This window comes from Sphaerodactylus townsendi, linkage group LG11 (genome assembly GCF_021028975.2).
Source record: "Sphaerodactylus townsendi isolate TG3544 linkage group LG11, MPM_Stown_v2.3, whole genome shotgun sequence".
NCBI lineage: Eukaryota > Metazoa > Chordata > Lepidosauria > Squamata > Sphaerodactylidae > Sphaerodactylus > Sphaerodactylus townsendi.
Window position 1 is genome coordinate 8,706,180 of NC_059435.1, and position 23,431 is coordinate 8,729,610.

Below are 23,431 nucleotides of genomic sequence, written 5' to 3' on the forward strand. Positions count from 1 at the left end.
AACAATGATGACCTGGTTAATGAAGTGGAAGCAGTAGGATCCTTACGTGAGAGTGATCATGTTCTCCTGGAGTTTGTTATACAGTGGAAAGAGGATGCCAAGTGTAGTCAGACATGCGTTCTAGACTTCAAGAAAGCTAATTTCAGTTAACTGAGGAAACTACTAGGTGTGATCCTATGGTTAAGAATATTAAAAGAGAAGGGAGTGAATGATGGATGAGAGTTTCTTAAAAGTGAGATCTTGAAGGCACGATTTCAAACAGTTCCAATGAGGAGGAAAAGTGGGAGGTGTCTAAGGAAACCAGGAGGTGGTGATGGCCACTAAGCTGGATAGCTTTAAAAAGGGCTTGGACAGATTTATGGAGGAGAAGTCGATTTATGGCTACCAATCTTGATCCTCCTTGATCTCAGATTGCAAATGCCTTAGCAGACCAGGTGCTCAGGAGCAGCAGCAGCAGCAGAAGGCCATTGCTTTCACATCCTGCACGTGAGCTCCCAAAGGCACCTGGTGGGCCACTATGAGTAGCAGAGTGCTGGACTAGATGGACTCTGGTCTGATCCAGCAGGCTAGTTCTTATGTTCTTATGTTCTAAAAAACTTTCAACTTAGCTGAGATTTAAAAGGGACATGTACAAGAAAGGGGAGAGAGGAGTTTTGTACCATCCTGTTTCAGTTAAGCTGTACAGATGTATGGCTTCTTTATTTTAACCCACAACGGTGTTATATTCCTGTCTTAATTGGATTCATGGGTGGGAGGATATATGGTTAAGAGGGATAGATAATTCACTATACAAATGAAGATGTTAGAGAGGATAATTGCTTTCTTTTTTCTTCTTTCCTTTACCTCTCTTCTGTACTAGGTAACCCAATGTCAAAAGAAGGAAGATATACACTGTTATCTAATTGCATCTAAAATATGTTTTTATATTGTCTTAAAATGTCAATTAAAATTATTTTTTTTAAAAAAAGAAATGGAAAAGGAGGGAAATCACCAAAGAAGAATTTCAAACAAATAGCCAGGACATGTAGGGAGAAAGGCAGAAAAGCAAATTTCAGAATAAACTCAGACTTACTGGAGAGGTTAAACACAATTTTTAAAAAAGGATTTTTTGGTTAAGTCCATAACAAAAGGAAGAAAAAGGATATGATAGGTCACTGTGTATAGAAGATGGCAACATAGGTATGAAAGAGTGAAACCTTTGAACCCTTTTGTTTTATCAGTTATTTTATTTTTTCCCCTCTCTTTCCCAGGCATTAAGTGGTTTTGCACTGGTGGTAAGTGTTGACGGAATGGTATTCTACGCATCCCCGACAATTGTGGATTATCTCGGATTTCATCAGGTAAATATGAAGAAATGAACTGCTGGACTGTTGCATGTTGTTCTGAGTTTGCAATACAGTCATTTGTCCTGCTGCCATTTTTCCCTGTTCGCTTGGAAACATATTTTATTCATGTAACGTGCTTCTTTGCTTAGTGAAGATAGTTCACCAGAAATTTTAAAATTCAGTTAAAAATCAACAATTAGGAATAAGGCAGTAGAGAATTCTCAGAGCTCAGCTCATATACCACCCAGTGACGAAGGGAGGGGGAAGAGCGCCCAAGGCATGAACTGCCCACGTGCCCCCTCTCGCCCCGACACACCACGCCCCACCCCCGCCCCAACATGTGACTGCAATGGCGGCACCCGGAGCAAGCCGCCCCAAATGTTCCCATTGCAGCTACACCCCTGATACCACCCCTCACTTCCTAAACTGCATTGCTTTCCGTATTTTTCTAAAGGCTGTGAAAGATGGCCTAAGCCCCTTCCGCCCAGCCCCATTGGCGCTATGCCACAGTTTGAATCCCACCACCATGGGAACCTGTTACTAAAATTTTTGGATCCCATCACTGCATATAGAGATCCTTTTTTGGATGAATGGGTACCAGGTCACAAAGGGGTTTTAAAGGTGAAATGGATAGGCAATCAGTGAAGGTGTTTTAGCACAAGCAAACCATGCTTGCAACAACTTTGTTGATAGACCAGCATCTTCATTTTGCATTAACTGAAGGACAGTTCCATGCATTTTTTTAAATTTATTTAGTAAAAGTATTTATACCCTGCCTTTCTATAGTCATATTCAAGGTGGCTTACAAATTACAATAACATACGTTAACAGTTAAATCCAAGAAAATGCAGTAAAATACAATAAAATAACATCATACTGGTACCACAAAAAAATCAAGCCTACAATAAAATACACCCATAAAACGGAAATCGCTGCTTATTAAAATGTAGATGTGTTATCGAGAACAAGGTGGATAATGTTATCAGCTAACATCTAGAAAGGTATTCACTTTCCAAGAAACCCTACATTTCTATATGCTTTAAAAATGAAAGTGCCATATAAATATGCTGTCACTGTTTCAGACTGATGTCATGAATCAAAATATAGATGATTATATTCACGTGGATAAAATACACCCATAAAACTGAAATCGCTGCTTATTAAAATCTAGATGCGTTATAGAGAAGAAGGTAGATAATGTTATCAGCTAACATCTAGAAAGGTATTCACTTTCCAAGAAACCCTACATTTCTATATGCTTTAAAAATGAACGTGCCATATAAATATGCTGTCACTGTTTCAGACTGATGTCATGAATCAAAATATATATGATTATATTCACGTGGATGACCGACAAGATTTCTGTAGACAACTGCACTGGGCTATGAATCCACCACAACTGCGGCCTGGACAACACACACACACAGAGGAAGGTGAGTTAGAGTAATATTCTGTAGACCCGCAAGAAGGAACGGGACAAAAGGAAGGAGATGCCAATGCTTTCACATCCTGCATGTGAACTCCCAAAGGCACGTGGTGGGCCACTGCGAGTAGCAGAGAGCTGGACTAGATGGACTCTGGTCTGATCCAGCTGGCTTGTTCTTATGTTCTTATATATTGTGTTTCCCTACTCTCAGCTCATTACCACTAGCCCTCACCTGGATAGTCTAGGCTAGCTTGATCTCGTCAGATCTGGGAAGCTAAGCAGGGTCATTCCTGGTTAGTGTTTGGTTGGGGGACCACCAAGGAGACTGGGGTTGCTACACAGAGGCAGGCAAAGCCAAACCACTTCTGCTTGCCTCTTGCCTTGATAACCCTAACACAGGTGTCAAACTCGTGGCCCTCCAGATGTTATGGACTACAGTTCCCATCATCCCCTGCCAGCATGATGCTGGCAGGGGATGATGGGAACTGTAGTCCATAACATCTGGAGGGCCACGAGTTTGACACCTATGTGTGAGGTTGCCACAAGTTGGCGACAACATGATGGCACTTTCCACCTCTACCAACTTATTGCCATCTCATTTTTCTTGCTCCCCGCCGCCCCTTTCCTTGACCTCGTACAGCTGTTCCTTCTCCTACCATCCAGAGCTTTCTGCTGTTTCTTTCCCCACATTACCCCTCTGCGATTTCCCCTCACCCTGTTTCCACCGCCCCTCTCTCCCTGCCAACTGTTCCCTTGCTCCAGTGCTTATTAGAACTGTTTATTAAGTTTCTTCCATAATTATTGTTCTTAGGAGAAGAATTCATCCTTAATAAAATGTTTAAAGCGCAGGAAAATGACATGATGCCAACCGAATTTTCACCCTTTTTAAGCCGTCGTTTTACCTGTCGAATCCGCTGCCTTTTAGATACGACTTCTGGCTTCCTTGTAAGTGAACCATTTTTTTGTGAATTGTGCATTTCAAAACAACCATCTGTCACTGTGTGAAATGTGGAAACAGAATGTTTGTTTATGAGATAGACTAGCAGCAAAGCCCATTGTCAGAGAGAGAGGGGGGGAATAGCAGATTGGGGGATCTAGCACAAGATCCTCTTCTTCAGCAGCATGTGGTCCAGGGAATGGCTTTGCCTCTTTCTTTTCTTTTTTTTTTTGTAGGGGGGTTATGTTAGCAAAGGGACTACATAGATGTCAAACTCGCGCCCCGCTCTCGGGAACTGATGAGAACCTGCTGAATCCCACCTCTGGTTCTCAGTGGTAGAAATGGAGGCTGAGACATTTTTGAATTGCTGCTTCCAAATGTAACTGCCCAGTAACACTGCAGCACATGCGCAAAGGAGAAAGGGGGAGGGTTGTTCTTCTCCATCATAGATGACATCCCACCACGATTAGGAAAATGTTTTCAGCAGTAGCGTGTGGAACATAAGCAACCGAAGAAACAAAGAGGAAACAAACCCAACGCGAAAGGAGGGAGGAAGGGTGCTGAATGATTTCACAGAAAATGTTTCCAAGAGGCAAGGTTTTCACCACTATTATTTTTCCCTGCTATGTTTTCACCAAGCTCTTGACCTTCTCTACAAGCACAGTTTACCACAGATGTTCCCACTGGGAAAATCCATGGTAAACTGTGCATGCAGAGAAGGTCAAGAGCTCGGAGAAAACGTAGAGGGGAAAAAATGAAGAGAAAATGTTTTGAAACCCAAACTCCAAACAACTTGTGTGGAAATTAAAAAAAAAATAACATGAGGCATTTGAGGGCATGAAACACTATAACCCTCTCGTGTGGAAGAGTCCTTAGTTTAATCTACACTGAGGTACTGATTAGCATTTGGATTTTGTGAAATAGGTAGATCCACTGGTGAGATTCAAGTAATTTGACAACCAGTTCCGGTGGTGGGAATTCAATTAATCTAACAACTGTATTGTCGAAGGCTTTCACGGCCGGAATCACTGGGGGGCTGTGTGGTTTCCGGGCTGTATGGCCGTGTTCTAGCAGCATCCTCTCCTGACGTTTCGCCTGCATCTGTGACTGGCATCTTCAGAGGATCTGATAGTAGGAATGGAAAGCAAGTGGAGTATATATACTGTGAGGTCAAAAGGTGAGGCCCTCTGAATAGAGTAGCCTGGTATGTGAGTCACAAAGAAGTCTGTAGCCCGGGTGTAACAATGAAGATAGCAAGATCAATGTAGCCTGGGAGTAACAATGGAGATAGCAGATGCATTCACCTATTGACCTTGCTATCTTCATTGTTACTCCCAGGCTACAAACTTCTTTGTGACTCACATACCAGGCTACTCTATTCAGAGGGCCTCACCTTTTGACCTCACAGTATATATACTCCACTTGCTTTCCATTCCTACTATCAGATCCTCTGAAGATGCCAGCCACAGATGCAGGCAAAACATCAGGAGAGAATGCTGCTAGAACACGGCCATACAGCCCAGAAACCACACAGCACCCCAATCTAACAACTGATTGTTTACAAGCACCATTTTAACAATCGGTTCTGCCGAAGCGGTGCGAACCTGCTGAATCCCACCACTGAGTAGATCCTGCCAACAATACCACAGACATCCATCGGAATGTTATGATCGGAAGCTCTTCCTGGCTTTTGTACAATCAACGTTCGAGAACTTTCTTTGTATTTTTACTTTTTCAGACAATGCAATTTCAAGGCAAACTCAAATTTCTTTTTGGGCAAAGAAAGAAATCTTCCTCTGGAACAGTATTGCCTCCTCAGCTGGCTTTATTCTGCATGGTTGTACCCGTTTTGCTTCCTTCTGCGACTGACATGAAGTTAAAAAGCCTTCTCGCAAAAGCAAAATGCAGGTCCGATAACGCTGCCCCAATATATATGAAGTAAGAATAAATGCATTTTTTTTAAAAAAATCTTCACTGGAGATTTTGCTTGTAAAAAGAGCTGAACCTTTTAAGGGTGGGGGTAGAAAGTGCCAACACATCACAGCTGATTTACAGCAAGGTCACAGGATTTGCGAGGCAAGAGACATTTTTGTCATTGTCTCTGTCCTTCATAGCCTCCCATTCACAAACTGTGTGTGACATTGCTTATCTTCTCAGATCTTGATGAGACTGGGCTAGCCTGGTGTACATCCATTGGGGGGAGGGAGGGGAAAGCGGGCCGGCGTCTAATTATGACACACCCACCAACATTAGGGGAAGGAGGAGAGGGAGCAAAGGAGAGGGGAGAAGGGGGCCTGTCATCTGATCGGGTCTACCCACCATGGGGGGGAGGGGAGGGAGGGGAAAGGGGGCCCGTCATCTGGTCATGGCCCGCCCACCCTCGGAGAAAGGGGATGGGGGCCATCATCTGGTCGTGGCCCACCCACCCTGGGGGGAAGGGTAGGGAGGGGGAAGTGTCAAGATGAGATGTGAGATTTACCCCCCCCCCCCCCCGGTTCTGGGCATCAAAAATTTCATCCCTAGTTTGGGAAACGTGTTGCACTTTCAGAAATACTTAATTTTCTCTTTGTTGCCACTTGGTTATATCGAATTTCCTCCTCTGCATGCGGAGGTAAACGGTCTGATTGGTTTTCTTCTCAAAAGAAGTTTTTCGTGCTGAGCCTGCTGTAAAAGAGGATTCTGGAACTCTTAAAAAGAACCATTTCGTTGTGGGCTGGCTGTGTTTATGATGATGTTTGATGGTCCACGTTGTCAAGCTTTATTATTTTAGCTGAGGTAAAACGTACTGCCTTCGGCAGAAACTACAGTCTGCTGTGCTGGAGTCCCTCTCGCCCAGAGAGCGTGTTCATGCAGAAGAGCAGATATTGAATCATTAACTCATTTTTTATTTAGTTTAGTCAAAGAGCTTTCTTTATAACTCCTCTTTTACTATGTGTCCTGTCTGATCACGTGATTTTCACCTTTTATTTCTCTTGGCTGGGAGCAATAAAGGAGTTACGCTCTCTGTAATGACATCTATTCTTTCTGCTCTTAAAATTAGGAGCTTTTATGTATCATATAAACATGGTGGTTGAACTTTTTTAAAAAGAAATTAATAATTTGGATTTGGGGTTCTTTTGCTCCCATATGCTTTGGCTCATAGGTGCTCACATTTATGAACAGGAACTGGTTTTATTATATATCACTGCTATACCGGCAACTTGCTAGCTACCTTCAGTCTGAGAAAGGCAGAGTGTAAATATTTTAATGAATCAAAACAATTCCATACTGCCACCTGCCATAACCATAAAGTATCAGACTACCAATCTGATCAAAACAAAGTCCTTTCGCTTTGTCATGTGACAAAGGGAGATCCCTCCATGCATGCTCTTCAAATCCTTGAAGTTCTGTCTCATGGAACAGGGAAAAGACTTCCCCTCTGCTGCTCCAGAGTGCAAGAACAAATCTAATGGACTTGGAGGGGAGAGTTTGGTTGTGCCCTAGGAGAAACTTTCTAAGGATAAGAGCCGTCCGGCAACGGAGCCAATTACTTGGTAGTCAGCGCATTCCCTCATTGGAAGTCTTCAAGCAAAAGTAGTGGACATCCATCTGTTGGGAGAGCTATAGTGATCAATATCCTACATTCAGTGGATAATTGAACTACATGGCTATATAAGGCACCTTCCATCTCCAGGACTTTGGGACATATACTATAGAAATTCTATAGTGTATGTCCCAGAGTTGGAAGTTCTATAATAGAACTAGGAACACTTTCTGTAGCATGCAGAGTGTTGGTTTTTAAAAAAAATAAGAGCCATAGTGGTGCAGGGGTTGTAACTTTCATTGGGACGCTAGAAAATATTTTAACTGTACAATGGTTTATTAAGCTGCTTTCTGTCATCTCTTTTTGGGAGTTCAAAGGCCATGTCAGGACAATGTGTGGCTGATTTGCACGGAAGAAGCAATTTCATAGAAGGTATGTCATTTCACCTATGTATTTTTTCCTTTTAATTCTACTTTTGGGTTTACATTCAATGATTTCTTTAAGTATAGTTCAGTAGGGAGAGATGTTTGGGAGCCATCTGTTCTAAGTATGTATTTTATGACTACATATGTCAGATTGTATATATTGTGCCAGACCATTTCTAGACTGGCCAACATTTCACTTTTTTGTATTGTCGAAGGCTTTCATGGCCGGAATCACTGAAGGGTTGTTGGGTATCCGGGCTGTTTGGCCATGTTCCAGTAGCATGATGTTTCACCAGCTGGGAACTCAAAACACCATCTCTCATACAAACTGGTCTGGTAGCCTTGAAAACTTTTAAATGTGTGAATTTGCACATTTAAATGAATGAAGGGTGGTTCCTATCTAGCATAAGGAAGAAGAGTTGGATTTATATCCTGCCTTTCTCTCCTGGAAGGAGACTCAAAGGGGCTCACAATCTCCTTTCCCTTCTCCCCCACCCGCAACAAACACCCTGTGAGGTGGGTGAGGCCGAGAGAGCTCCAAAGAACTGTGGCTAGCCTAAGGTCACCCAGCTGGTATGTGTCGGAGTGCACAAGCTGATCTGATTCACCAGATAAGCCTTCACAGTTCAAGTGGCAAGAGTGGGGAATCAAACCCGGTTCTCCAGATTAGAGTGCACCTGCTTGTTGGCTCTCATTCAGGGAAGCAAACTTCTCTGTTTATCTCTTGGGCTGCAGCCAACCGTGATCTTGAAATTGTGCCCGTGGGGAAAGAGGGAGCAGCATGAGGTCTGCAAAAATCACCTGCTTCCAACTGATGAGCATATTTTCCACCAGCAGAAAGCATGATTTGGTCTACCTGTGCAAATTCTGTGCAGGGATTTCTGTTTTTGTACAGTGCATAACAGCTTCTTAACCTTGTGAAATATTAACAAACCATAAGAATGTTAGGTAAAATATTTTCTACTCACCTGCTTTTGTATTCAACCTCCATAGGAAGGACTAATAAAGACATGATGAAATGGCAGGCGAATGAAGACCAGTGGGTTTGGATACAAGCGAATGCACAAGTCGGTTGCCGAAATGGTTCATCTGAATATGTCGGTGCCCTGGAGCAAGCCCCCAAGTGAGTGTGCTGAAAAGCTTTCGAAACAGAAAAGCTTTAAAAATCAGAGATAATTTCCATAAAAAGTGTGATTATAGAAAGGTGTAAGGGTGGCCAACCTATGGTGCTCCAGATGCTCATGGACTACAATTCCCATCAGTCCCTGCCAGCATGGCCCATTGGCCATTCCGACAGGGGCTGATGGGAATTTTAGTCCATGAACATCTGGAGCACCATAGGTTGGCCACCCTGGTGTACGGCCTTTTCATTCATTCATTCATTCATTCATTCATTCATTCATTCATTCATTCATTCATTCATTCATTCACTTACTTACTATACCGCCCACCTATGAAGGGCTCTGGGCAGTGTGGAACATTCTGCTCCAACAAGTTCCATCTGATGCCATAATTATTGCCATTCAGGCACCAGGTAAAACCTTTTTTAATCTGATAACCATTCGGTGGACTTCTCTGGCCCTGTTTATCTTGATGTTATGATTTGCTACTTACTGTTTTTGTGATGTAATTGTTGATGAATAACTTCTATGGTTTATTTTATGTTGTTTTGAGTGCTGCTGTTTCCGGCTGATGGCCACTTAGAGCAAGTGTTTGAAAACTGGATAGAAATGAATGAAAATTAATGCGAGGAATTCCCTTTTTCACTCACGGCTTGCTTTTGCTGCCATGGAGGGGCCAGCTCCCGGCACCTTTGCCCTCTCCCCCAGCAGAGATCCCCATTACACCGGCAAAGGGGGCAAACCTGCAAGTGCAGCCCCACGCTATCCCCATTGGGCCGTTCGCCCCACTCCCCAATTGGATTGAGTCCCTGTGGGACTTCACTTAATGAGACTTACCCTCAGGAAAGTGCTCTTAAGAGTACACTGTGGATAGAGAAGGAAACTGATCTCTCAGATGTCAACCTCAGCACCAGCCAATGAAATTGATGGGTGTTGTGTTCAGGACAGATTTTACAGAACTGCTAACAGTTGTGTCTTAAAAAAAACAGGACTGGACACATTAATGAAATATAGATCTACGCTGGTTTCATAACCACTACAGCTAAAAATTAAACTCTCGTATGAAGAGGTCATAACCATTGGAATAATCCACAGGAATATTTAAATTTGTTATTCTGTAATTGTGAAATCGGATGTGCGCTACATGAAACCAAAATCACATAATGAGGAACAAATTGATACAGTGCAATCTTTTAAAATTTTTTTGCTGTCAAGCCATCTGACGTATGGTGACCTGCGGGGTTTTCAAGCCAAGAGATGTTGGGGAGGCGCTTTGCCATTGCCTGCCTCCGTGTCCCGATCTTGGTATTCCTTGGAGGCCTCCCATCCAAATACTTGCTGGGGTCGAGGCTGAGACCCCAGCCACCCAGAAAGTTTATTTCAGTGATGGCGAACCTTTTCGAGGTTGAGTGTCCAAACTGCAACCCAAAACCCACTTATTTATCGTGAAGTGCCAACATGGCAATTTAACCAGAGTACTGAGATTTTAGTTTAGAAAAAACGGTGGGCTCTGAAGTGTGCGTTACTCGGGAGTAAGCTTGGTGGTAGTCGGTGGCTTTGCTTTGAAGCAGCCGTGCAACTCTTCCAACGGGTGAATCACGACCCTAGGAGGGTTTACTCAGAAGCAAGCCCTATTGCATGCAACCAAGCTTACTCCCGGGTAAAAGGATTGTGCTTCACATGAAAATCAGTGGGGTTTAGCAGCGCTTAACAGGGTTACCTACACTGCTTCCCCAAAACTAGGTCTTAGGCATTACCGGTCAATCCAAATTAAGTGGCCCACTCCAGATGTTAGTGTGACTACGGAGGCCTTCCTATCATCCCCTGCCAGCACCGGCGCGCTTTGGCAAGGCGATGATGAACTATAGTCCATGTATACATCTGGAGGGCCACGAATTTGACACCTGTGGTCTTAGGTTTAATGCTAATAATCAAGCCCAGTGGCCCAAGCCAGCCTAGATGGGGGGGGGCACTCTGTTTGCGCGTGCCCACAGAGAGGGCTCTGAGTGCCACCCCTGGCACCCGTGCCATAGGTTCGCCACCACTGGTTTATTTGGTGCAAGTGGAGATTTGAACCCGGGTCGTCCAGATCCTAGTTCAACACCTTAACCACGACCCCACGCTGGTTCGCCTGAGTGTATAATGATTCTGCCTTAGAAAATATTTTATTCTTGGCTGATTCATGTTAATACTTTCGTTGTAAGGGAAAGAGAAGATCATCAGAAGATACCAAACAACACAACGAGCCTGAAAGGGAACAGGGATACAGGAGATCTGACGAAGCACTGTAAATGGACCACAATGGAAAAAGAGCAGAACTGCATAAAAGTCAAGTTTGAGGACCACACAGACGATGACGACGATGAATGTTTCGGTGCACAAGAATTTTTCAGTTCTAATGGGTCGCTCTTCGGTTTTCAGCACAGCAACAGCACTAATGGCACATGGGCTTCGAGGAATCTGTCCAGTTCCTGCACTCGAGCTCAGCACAATGAGAATATGGGCCCAAACAAAACCCCGAAACCGTTTTATCACAGAGACCAGCGGCCCTTCGGCTCATCCGCTGCCTGTTCTTCGCACTGGAGCGGCATGGAAAATTGCCAGCAACATCCACATTTGCAGCAATACGCCACCAACAGCCATTCCATGGAATATACGAAACTGCCGTGCCCACTGATGTCTCCAGAAGTGCCGTACAACTCGCAGAACATGCTGATCAAAACTGAGTACGATTCAGATTCTGAAAATGTAGCTAATAGTTATGCCGTTTCCCCAAGTCAAGTCTGGATGGATGAAAAAAGTGCGTTGAAGAAGCCATCCTCTCATTTCCCCTCCAGGGTCCATCTCAAAGCAGAACTGGGTTTCAACGAGCATCCACCTCCGTGCCAAAGTCCAAAACGTTGGGTTTACTCGCCCTATAATTGGCAATGCCTTGTGATGCATCACAGCAACCTCATCAGAAGTGGGCCTGGGAGAGGGGCGGATGACAAGGAGACCTGCCCACAGAATCCCATTGGTGTAGAATCTATGGAGGACATGCAAGGAGCATATTGCTGTAATCCATTTTATAATACCGGTTTTGCAGAGGAAAGAGAGCTCAATACCCAGGTGCTGAAGACACTGTGTGAGTTTAAAAATCCCAGCTTTATTCCAACAATCAAACATGAGCCTTTAGATTCTCCACCTCTATCTGGCAGTAGCCGGAATGGAGTACAAGCTACTTTCTCTGAAAATACCTTAGCAGGTTCTCAGCCTCATAAAATAATGGGATCTACATTTTCACAACAAACTGTGTAGTATGTTAGAACGTGGGCACGTGTTGCTCACAACATCAACAGTGCAGAGAAACGGGAAGTACTTCATCAAGAGGGACTTCCCGTTGCCAAGATTCAGACCGACTATTGCTGAGAAGCTCTGTGCCTTGCTTAATGCATGAATTGTGAGTGACCTGTACTCTGATTCAGAGCGCATAGAAGTGCCCTTAATTTTTACAAAGCCACACTGTGATGCACTGCAGATACAATTTCTACTGAAATTAAATATTTTCAAAGGAAAAAAGGTTGCAAAAAAATTATGCAACAATTTGTTTTGTTTGGCCGGTGGTCACCAAATCGCCATGGTACCCAAGTAATTCAAGAGTTTTATGAAGAAGAGTTGGTTTTTATGCGCCCCCTTTTCTTTACCAAAAGGACCCTCAAAGCGTCTTAAACTCGTGTTCCCTTCCCCTCCCCACAACAGACATTTTGTGAGGTAGATGGGGCCGAGAGAGTTTGAAAAGACTCAGGCTCATTCCGCACATGCAGAATAATGCACTTTCAAACTGCTTTCAGTGCTCTTTGAAGCTGTGCAGAATAGCAAAATCCACTTGCAAACAGTTGTGAAAGTGGTTTGAAAATGCATTATTTTGCGTGTGCGGAAGGGGCCTCAGTGTGTAGGAATGGGGAAACAAACCTGGCTTACCAGATTAGAGTCTGCTGCTTATGCAGAGGACTGTGGAATCAAACCTGGTTCTGCAGATTAGATTCCGCCACTCTTAGCCACTACACCGCACTGCATGAGCAGTGGTTTAATTAACAACATTAAAAATAATGCAGTATGAACCCTATACAGGCATGATCCCCTTCCCACAGTTATTTATATTTTCTCTCAAAGAGGCCAAGGATACTAGTAGAAGGGGCAAAGGCAGGGAAAAGAGAATGTCAGAAGAAGCACAGATGGTGGAGACCGAAGATAGGGAGTTCTTGCCTAGGACCCAAGGGATTTGGAAGGGAAATTTCTATTCTGCCCGAGGCAACTGTCGTGGAAAGGGGAAGAAAAGCCATGTGTGAAAGGCATGATCTAGCTTGCGACTAGCAACACCAGGATCTAGCTTGCGACCAGGGTTGCAAACTTCCATGTGGTGTTTGGAGATCTCTTGCTATTACAACTGACAGAGATCAGTTCACCTGAGAAAATGGCTGCTTTGGAAGGTGGGCTCTATGAAACTGTACCCCACTGAAGTCGCCCCCCCCCCTCAAATCCCACCTTCCCCACACTCCATCTCTAAAATCTCCAGGTATTTTCCAACTTGGGCCTTCTTGTGACTGACTATATATGAAGATGCTGAGAATGTGAGGCAGGATGACATGATGGTACCCGAATTATGTAGTTGGACTAGTATCTGGAAGACTCATCTTCAAATCCCTACTCTGCCGTGGAAGCTTGCTGGATGACCTTGGACCAGCTTTTTCAGATTCTCATTTTCCTTGCTTGTTGGTTGGTGTGTTTGTATGTTCTGTTCTGCATGTGGTTTGCTCCCTCTAATGGTCGATTCAATATTACACTGGCTTATGTTCAGAGAGACATAAACTTGTGTAATTAAAAAAACCTCCCCAAAGAAACAGGAACTTACAAGCTAGGAAACTATGAATGCTGAAATGCTCTCTCAGCCTAACCTATCCCATGGCTTGTTGTGAAAATAAACAGGATATAAGGAGAATGATATAAGTTACTTCACATTCCCATTGAGGAGAAAGGTGGAGTATGAATGAAGGACTGTGGAATTTTATAAAATTATGCTAAAAGCTATTGGAATGCTCAGGCTTTTATAGACCATATGCCATTGGTCCCCAATGTTTTGAGCCTGTGGGCACCCTTGGAATTCTGACACATCGTGAAAACCTTTGTGCTGTGGTGGCAGCTGTTGCCAAATCAATATTTTTAAAAATCTGCACAGCCAATCAAATCTCTAAGGACCAAATCAGACACCTTGCTTGGCAACAGCCTCCCCCACACTTTACAAATATTTGACAGGTGCGATGGCACCCACGGGCACCACGTTCAGGACCCCTACCCTATATTTATCCCACCAAAAATTGCCTTATGACGAGGAACTTACAAACATCTTCAGCCTCCAGGTTCGTCTGTGCACCCCCAATCCTGAGGCTGCAGAGACACAGTTAGTACCTCTGCAGTGTAATGTATTGGAGCAGCAGTGGCGTAGGAGGTTAAGAGCTCGTGTATCTAATCTGGAGGAACCGGGTTTGATCCCAGCTCTGCCGCCTGAGCTGTGGAGGCTTATCTGGGGGATTCAGATTAGCCTGGGCACTCCCACTCACGCCAGCTGGGTGACCTTGGGCTAGTCACAGCTTCTCAGAGCTCTCTCAGCCCCACCTACTTCACAGGGTGTTTGTTGTGAGGGGGGAAGGGCAAGGAGATTGTAAGCCCCTTTGAGTCTCCTGCAGGAGAGAAAGGGGGGATATAAATCCAAACTCTTCTTCTTCTTCTATTGTCTCTGCTTGCAATTCTCAGGAAAACCTTGCTCCTTTGCTTTCTTACTGTCAGGAGCGGCTGGTGCTCTGCTGCATCTACAGGCTACAAGACGGGCACCAGGCCCAGCTCCTGGCAATGCTTCACCCGTTGTGATGTAGAACCAGAAGCAAGATGCTTTGCACTCTGGAGATGGAGCGTGAGCCTTAAGAGTAAATAATAAAACACAAAACGAGGGTTCTTCTACAGCTCCTCTCCTGCTTTTTTATATTGTAATGCTTTGCTTTCTATTCGTATTTTAATAGAAAAAATTGCACTTTTAGGTTTGTGAAGCCATCTGATGAGCAATGTTTATCGCATTTCATGCTTGTGCTGTTTGCATTTTTGCAAATTCCAGATTTTAACATGGGATATTTAATTATACATAAGGCCTGACAGCTGGCTAAATACTACAGCGTGTTACTAATTTAGAGAGGAATATCATTTAAAGTGTACATCAGCTGCAATCCTAAGGACAGTTTCCTGCAAGTAAACTTCACTTCTCCATTGAGTAAAATGGGACTTCTAAGTAGACCTGTTCAGGGGTAAGAGCATCCAGAAAGATCTTCAGGGAAAACTGATAGTGACAATTCTGCTGCCAACAGAAAAACAAGAAGGAACAATGTTTGACAGCAGTATAGTCAGAAATCATGTAAAGGGATAAAGTGATATTTTAGCCTAATCAATTTTACTGTTAAAATGAACATTCGGGGCATTTCTTGCCCCCTTCCTGAAGTAGTCCAACATTATTAACGTGAAATAGAAAACATGTTTGTGAAAAAAAAACTCTGTTTCCAGTTCAGGTGGTTTTACATTTGGCTATTGATTAAAAATATCAGTTTACAGATAAAAGGATGCAATTTAGAATGTTACTTCAAGTGTACGATTGAAAGTTATTTTTCTAATCAGGCAACTTTATACCAACTTTATACCAACACAAACTGCAGAGTTAAGTGCTCACGTGAAGGTCTCATGACTGATTCTATTTCTACCTTTAAAGGTGTGAGGCAAGGCTGTGTGTTAGCACCAACCCTTTTCAATTTATTTTTGAGTGACCTTCCATCAGCCTTATTGGAAATTAATAACCATGCCCCTAAATTAGGCTCAAGGCATATTCCAATACTTCTATATGCTGATGATACCATCCTTCTATCTCGCTCAAAAGTTGGACTTAGTCGACTGCTGAATAGATGTGGGCAGTACTGTACAGATAACGGACTAGTCATCAATTATCAAAAGACCAAGATTTTGATCTTTGCCAAACAATACCAAAAAAACATAATCAAGGACATTAATAAAGTGCCAGTGGAGCAGGTTAATCAATACAAATATCTTGGAATTACATTTTCTTATAACCTCTCCTGGTTACCCTGACAAAAAAGCTGCCATTGCAGCTTCTGCTACCATCAGTTATTCTTACATTGCACCCTTCTTTTATGGAAAGGGCCACTCCCTTGTCCCAGCAGCACTAAAAATCTTTAGCTCTAAGATAGAAGCGCAGTTACTTTATGGAGGACCTATCTGGCTCCAAGCAGTTGACGACTCCTTGAATACTGTCCAATCCAAATTTTTCCGTAAAATTATGGGCCTGCCAAATTGTGTACCGTATGCGGCCCTCTGTTTAGAACTGGGCCAAAATTCATTAGTTTATAGGGCTTGGTTGAGAGCTTTTAAATTTTGGCTTCGCCTGCATTTCTCGCATGATGAGCACTCGCTGATTCACCTACTTTTGTCTGATACTCAGGCTAATCCATGGTTCTCTCTGATCGAAAGTTATTGACTCAAGCAGCTGTGGAGAAAATAAAATTATTTTAGTCATGATTTGTTCTACAAAAGAAAAAAAATTGAGGTCCAGTGTACAAACGCAAGGTGACCAGATGTCCCGCTTTTGGCGGGACAGTCCCGCCTTAAACCAATTTGTCCCGTGGTTTTTTTTACTGTCCCGGTTTTTGGAAGGCTGCCGCACTGCCTTCTGGGGCGCTCCCCGGTTTCCCACCCTGTCACAGGGCAGCGCGCGCCCCCGCCCACCCTGGTCCCGGTTTGAAAAGGTGACAATCTGGTCACCTTATACAAATGGCAAATAAAAATCAAACCACCATACCCCAGGTTGCTGAGGGATCGCACTGTGTAATGATAGATTAAAGTGCAAAATTGATATAGAAGTGCAGTGCAGTAAAACTATATACAGATCATGGGCGATCACTCCTATGTCACTATAAATACACTGTAATCAGTTATATATTTGTATGCTGCCATGATTCTATTTGCATAGTGACATAGGAGCGATCAGCCATTATCTGTATATGGTTTTACTGCACCTACCAGTTTTGCTCTTTAATAGATCATTACACAGTATATGCTTAATTCTGATCCTTCAGCAGCCCAGGGGACAGTGGTTTGATTTTCGTTTGCCGTGATTCTTTCTACAGCAGCAGCGCCCCGAAAATACGTAGCAAGTTCAAGCTAAACTTACAAAAAATGTTTTTTTTTAAAAAAAATGTTATTTTGAAAAGGAAAAAATAATTGAAAGAAAAGTTACAGCGTTGTTGTCTGTTTGACTAACAGTTGCACTACTGAGTAACTTTTTTTTGTAAAGGTTTCTTGCTGTAATTTCAATGTGTACCCTGCTGCTATTTGTAAATGTAAAATTCAGTATTTCTTAATAAATATTCTATATAGGATTATTTCCTTCTGTTCCTGTATTCTGTTTAGACTTTGTTTTTATTTATTTAATACCTTTACGGCCAAAGTTCTTGAGGCAATAAAAGCACATAAAGCAGTGAAGATAATCACTCTACCCCCAAAATCTCCATCTGTTTCCTAACCCAGAGCTGGTAACCCTAATATTCAAACTTGTGTATGTGGGTTTAAAACATCATAACCTGCAAAAAGTATGATGTATGACACTTCTATGCCAAACTCAGAAGTATATAAGATAAACACAGTGACAATTCACAACTTCCGCCTGGAGTAACGCGGTAGAAAAGGTACAGTCAACGTTTCTTTATAGAATATTTGGAGTCCCGCATTGTGTCCCATATGTGGTGCTATGTTTAGAGGCGGGCATGCACCGGCTGATCACTAGAGCATGGCTACTTACTTTTACATTTTGGACAAGGCTATGCTTTCACTTAGATTCTGGCAGCATGTTACACAGGGCCTTAGCTGACCTGCAAGATTCAGAATGGTGGAACACAATCATGGGTAAACTCACCTTATTAAGTTTTTCCCTGGAGGAGTCAGCGATGTGGGACCCCCAAGAAATATGCAGTCTAATTAAAACTAGACTGCTTGATCAGGAGCAACAAGATTTAATCAGGCATGCAGCAACATCATGCTCCCCATTACACCTGGGTATCAATCCTGACAGGGATAAGATGGCCAATTATCTATTACAAATTTCAGATCCCAAACAACGCTGGGTTCTGACTAGAGCCAGATGCAATGTCTTCTTAGGAGCAGCAGTGGCGTAGGAGGTTAAGAGCTTGTGTATCTAATCTGGAGGGTTAGGGTTTGATTCCCAGCTCTGCCACCTGAGCTGTGGAGGCTTATCTGGGGAATTCAGATTAGCCTGTGCACTCCCACACACGCCAGCTGGGTGACCTTGGGTTAGTCACCGCTTCTCGGAGCTCTCTCAGCCCCACCCACCTCACAGGGTGTTTGTTGTGAGGGGGGAAGGGCAAGGAGATTGTCAGCCCCTTTGAGTCTCCTGCAGGAGAGAAAGGGGGGATATAAATCCAAACTCTTCTTCTTCTTCTCCCCTGACCTTTTACAAGGTTGGATTGAGACGCTCCCGCTATCGAACAGAGTATGCCCACATTTCCTACTGCAGTGGAAACACTGGAGCATATTGTATGTTACTGTCCAAAATATAATTCACAGAGGGAAGCTCTATTATCATCAATCATGGGCAAAGCGTCTCCCCAAGTTTGCATGGTAAAACTATTTAATAGTAATGATCCTCTGGTTTTAGGGAAAATAGCTCATTACTTATTGCAGGTCATGCCGCTAAAAGGGAATTAATAGCATACGTCATACCTTTTCCTGTTGTAATTGTATGTAGCACAAATATGCCTAATAAAGGTCTTTGTATTTGTACAATTCACAACTTTTGCCATTTGTGATAACGGCTGCCTACTTAGTTAAGGAACTTCAACCCATAGGCTCACCGTTCACAGTCCCCTAGCCCATGTTAATGTATCTGCCCACTGCAGTTTGGATTAATGCATCTGATGAAGTGGTCTCCAGCTCCCCAATCTTAAACCACAATAAGCCCTTAACCTTCAAGGTGTCACGAGAAACACCAGTATCATTCATTATTATTTCTGCAGTCAAATTCCTGCTGACTTACGGCAACCATAAACCATCAGGTTTTCAAGGTAAGAAACTTACAGATGTGGTTTGCCGTTGCCTGCCTCTGCATTGCAACTCTGGACTTCTTTGGTTGCCTTCCAACAAAATACTCACAGAAGTTAATCCTTGCTTAGCTTCTGAGATTGGAAGACAGCAAGCTAGCTTGGGCTACCAGGTCAGGGCTTCATGAAGCAATAACAACACCTTCATCCATTCTCGTGTTTTGGCCACAGCAGACTGGGTCAGTTACAACACTGGAACCTACACAGGGTTGCTTTTTTCCGATATTATTCTTCTCTTAGCGTAAAATGGGCCCCCTGAAGGGTCCCTTTCCACCCCAGCATCTGCCAGACTACCTTCACTCCAGGCCAGCACAGCCAACCCTTAAAGCAGGCAAGTAAGAATCTGCCATGCTCAGAAACCAGGCCTCTTCTGCACAAGTTCACTTAGAACAGTGATGGTGAACCTTTTTGAGACAAAGTGCCCAAATTGCAACCCAAAACCCACTTATTTATCGCAAAGTGCCGGCAATTTAACCTGAATACTGAGGTTTTAGTTTAGAAAAAACAGTTGGCTCTGAGGCGTGCATTACTCGGGAGTAAGCTTGGTGGTGAAACACAACCCTAGGAGGGTTTACTCAGAAGCAAGCCCCTTTGCCAGCAACTGAGCTTACTCCCAGGTAAAGGATCGCGCTTTAGCTCTTCGCATGAAAATCTGTGGGATTTAACAGCGCTTAACAGGGTTACCAACACTGCTTCCCCAAAACTAGGTCTCAGGTTTAATGCTAATAATGGAGCCCAGCGGCCCAGGCCAGCCTTTATGGGGGGGGGGGAGATGAGGACGACTCTGTGCGTGCCCACAGAGAGGGCTCTGAGTGCCACCTCTGGCACCCGTGCCATAGGTTCGCCACCACTGACTTAGAACATTTCCAGAACTTTTTCGACCCCCCCTTACCATTATATTTGTCCACATCACCTCCTCCACACTCCATTTTGTGCCACAACCCCCATTTTTAACCCCCCCCCCTTTAAGTCTGATGCTAAAAGAAACATCAAATAGGGCTGTTCAATAATGTCACCCAGGCAAGGCTCACAGGTAGAAATCAAGGAAGTCAACTAAATATAAAGCTTCATTCCACTACCACCACCCTGTGGTAAGCTACAGTAATGCAGTCAAAGCTCTGCTCACAACCTGAGTTCAATCTGGATAGAACTCAGGTTCAGGTATCTGGCTCCAGGTTGACTCTGCCATCCACCCTTCCGAAGTCTGTAAAATGAGCCCCCAACTTGTCGGACCCAAAAGAAGAAAGGCGGCTTACAAATATAATAAACGAAATGAAATATATGGAATGAGGATAAAGTGTACCTGACTGGGGAAAGCAATAGCAAACCACCCTGAAGACAGTCTGCCTACTAATGACACTCTATTAGGAGCAGCAGTGGCGTAGGAGGTTAAGAGCTCGTGTATCTAATCTGGAGGAACCGGGTTTGATTCCCAGCTCTGCCGCTTGAGCTGTGGAGGCTTATCTGGGGAATTCAGATTAGCCTGTCCACTCCCACACATGCCAGCTGGGTGACCTTGGGCTAGTCACAGTTCTTCTGAGCTCTCTCAGCCCCACCTACCTCACAGGGTGTTTGTTGTGAGGGGGGAAGGGCAAGGAGATTGTTAGCCCCTTTGAGTCTCCTGCAGGAGAGAAAGGGGGGATATAAATCCAAAACTCTTCTTCTACTCTTCTTCTTCTTCTTCCTATGTTACTATGGAAATGTGGCAGCCCCGAGAAGACAGTTTGGAAAGCAGTCTAGGAGAGTTATCATGGGAAGGGTGGAGCGTATTAGAAGAATGGTCAGCACATGTACCACCACTGCTGATCTGTTTGTTTAAAAGGTCTGACGCCCAGAGATCAGGAGAGCCCCTGCCCTTTTGCTGGCTGAAGCTCCTGTTATTTAAAAAAAGTCATTTTCTAACCTTCCTCCTCACTGGCATCCTTTGATCGGCTGTAGGCCCACCAGGAAACAGCCCAATTTGGCTATCACACTGGTCCATCATTGCTATGGCTCACTGCTTTGTATAAAAGCTCCAACCTCTGGAGACTGGGTCTCCCTGCCCTTTTGTTTGCTGGAGCTCCCTTCAAGCAGAGGTTGGATCCAGCAGGTTCTCACAGGTTCCCGAGAGTAGGTGACTAATTATTTGTGTGTGCCGAGAGGGGGTTACTAAGTGGTGATTTTGCCACGTGATTTTTGCCTTAGTTACGCCCCTCCTCTCAGCAGTAGCACACAGAACTTGAAGCAGTCTAGCAGGAGGTGCACCGGCGTATGTGGCAGCCTGCGCCTGCGTGCATTTGTTTCCCGTCCAAGGACCGGCGCAGCGGCTGCGTCTTTGCCACAGCCCCGCCCAGGAATGCCCCGCCCCAGGAATGCCCAGCCATGCCCCCATCATGCCCCGCCCCATTGGTGCTACGCCACAGTTTGAATCCCACCGCTATGGGAACCTGTTACTAAAATTTTTGGATCCCACCACTGCCTTCAAGGCACATTTTACTGCTATAAACAATTTTGGTTGTGTAATCTTACTCCCACAAGCATCACATAGATTGTCTTGTATTATTTCTATTTTCTCTAAGCATTAATTTCTGATTAAAATAGTTCAGCCTCAACACTGGCTTTGGTCATGATTCTTATATAATTATACTGTGCTGCCTTTTATTTTTTTCCGTATCTCTGGAGAGGCCACACATACATTTTCCGAAAAAAGCAAAACAGTTAAAAAAAACTTTAAAAAAACTTTTAAAACAGTGAAAAAACTTTTTAAAAAGTTTAAAAAGCTTTATTCTTCTGAAGATTTTTTTTGCAATGATGAACTCTATATAACGCAAAATTTCCAGGGAGTAAACTTTACAGAGTCAAAGCTCCTTTCATCGGAACTAAGTAGAAAAGGAGATATTTTGTCCCAGTGTTGGCACAGACCCTAGATTCCAATCAGTCTCAATGGAAGACAGGAAACTTCTTTTGTTTAAAAACTGTTTCAGATTCCAATCAGTCTTAATGGGAGACAGGACTTAGATTCCAATCAGTCTCCATGGAAGACAATGGAATTCTTCCTTTTAATAGGTCTTGATTCAGATTTCAACAAGTCTCAATGGAAGACAGGAAACCTGTTAGCACAGAGAGAGAAGTTTGCTTTGGTACCTCAATGGAAGGCAGGATCTCTCGTTTACTTTAAGCCAAGATACCAAGTTTAGATCATTAAGCAAAAATCAAAACCAATTTAAATTAATGAATTAATTTATTCAGATCTAAAAGGGTCCAGTCAGCATCAAGAGAGCGTCACGGCGAATGACAAGCATCAGAGCTTCTTAAAGCATTTTTCAGGATGCAAGCCAAGAGTAAACTGCATACAAAGCAAAAACATATATGGATACTTTCAACATGTCAGAATCTTCATCGTTCTCATGCAGCTGGTATAGTGGAACAAAAGGGAACACGGAGTTCTGACAGGCTCCTCTCTTGCAAACTACTGTTGCCAAAGAAGCTGGTTAGAGAAAGAACTTTGTTACATCTATAGCTTAATACAATGGAGTTCTCTTCTGTTCTGCTGAGTAACTGTTATGTGCTGACAGCTGACAGCTTTATGGCAGTCATAAAAATGACTTTTGTTCAGGTCCTGTGACCTGCTCTGTGACCAAATAACCGGCATAGGGGCTGGTGGTTACACCCAGTGGTGGGATCCAAAAATTTTAGTAACAGGTTCCCTTGGTGGTGGGATTCAAACAGTGGCGTAGCACCAGTGGGGATGGGCATTCCGGGGGCGTGGCCGGGCATTCTGGGGGTGGGGCATTAATAATTTCTGTTACTGTAAAAAAAAGTTCCTAATTTCCAGCTGGTCTCTTTCTGTCCATAATTGAAACTCTTTATGGCAAGTCCTATCGTCTACTGCCAACAGAAACTACTTCTCCTCTAATTGACTGCCTGACAAATACTTAATACTTTCAAATACTTAATTTTGTTACTAGAAATCAAAAGGAGACTTTCCTTAAACAAGGAACTTGACCATATTTCTAAAGCATGTTTTTAAAACAGCCCAACAGGGAGAATTATCCCGTTTTCTGCCTTCGCTGACCAGCCACATAGGAAACAACAGGACTTTATGATTTTTGGACCTAATGGAATTTCTAATGGAAAAGCGGACCCCATTAGTAACCCCCTCTCGGCACACGCAAATAATTAGCAACCCACTCTCGGGAACTGGTGAGAACCTGCTGAATCCCACCTCTGGTTACACCAGTCACAAAGTAGGACGAATGTGGTCAATAAGTCTTGTAAAAAACCGCAAACATACATTGAATATTCATGTCTGAGTCTTAAATTCTCAGCACTTTTGCTCAGAAAACCTTGCTGGTCTCTAAGGACTAGGATCCGGATGGTGCACAGCGAACCAACACGGCCACTTTCTCAACGCCCGCCCGTTTCCCGCCCCTTTCTTATCGCCCTCGCGCGCCTCTCGATTTTTTTCTTTAACGTGTCGAATCCACTCATTG

General features: G+C 43.7%; 1 protein-coding gene and 1 long non-coding RNA gene across 2 annotated transcripts; one reads left to right on the plus strand and one right to left on the minus strand.

Annotated features, from left to right (window-relative positions):
* Positions 1-1,262: 1,262 nt before the first annotated feature.
* AHRR (aryl hydrocarbon receptor repressor) lies at positions 1,263-12,497 on the plus strand. Its single transcript, XM_048511899.1, has 7 exons — positions 1,263-1,340; positions 2,629-2,758; positions 3,563-3,696; positions 5,427-5,626; positions 7,582-7,643; positions 8,630-8,759; positions 10,962-12,497. The coding sequence occupies exons 1-7, from the start codon at positions 1,290-1,292 to the stop codon at positions 12,052-12,054; spliced, it is 1,800 nt and encodes a 599-aa protein (XP_048367856.1). The 5' UTR covers positions 1,263-1,289; the 3' UTR covers positions 12,055-12,497.
* On the minus strand, positions 10,911-23,359 carry LOC125441357. The gene is made up of 3 exons (XR_007245832.1): positions 23,233-23,359; positions 16,272-16,333; positions 10,911-11,782 (listed from the first exon to the last, which is right to left on the minus strand). It is a non-coding gene; the product is annotated as an uncharacterized LOC125441357 (long non-coding RNA).
* Between the last annotated feature and the right edge of the window lie 72 nt (positions 23,360-23,431).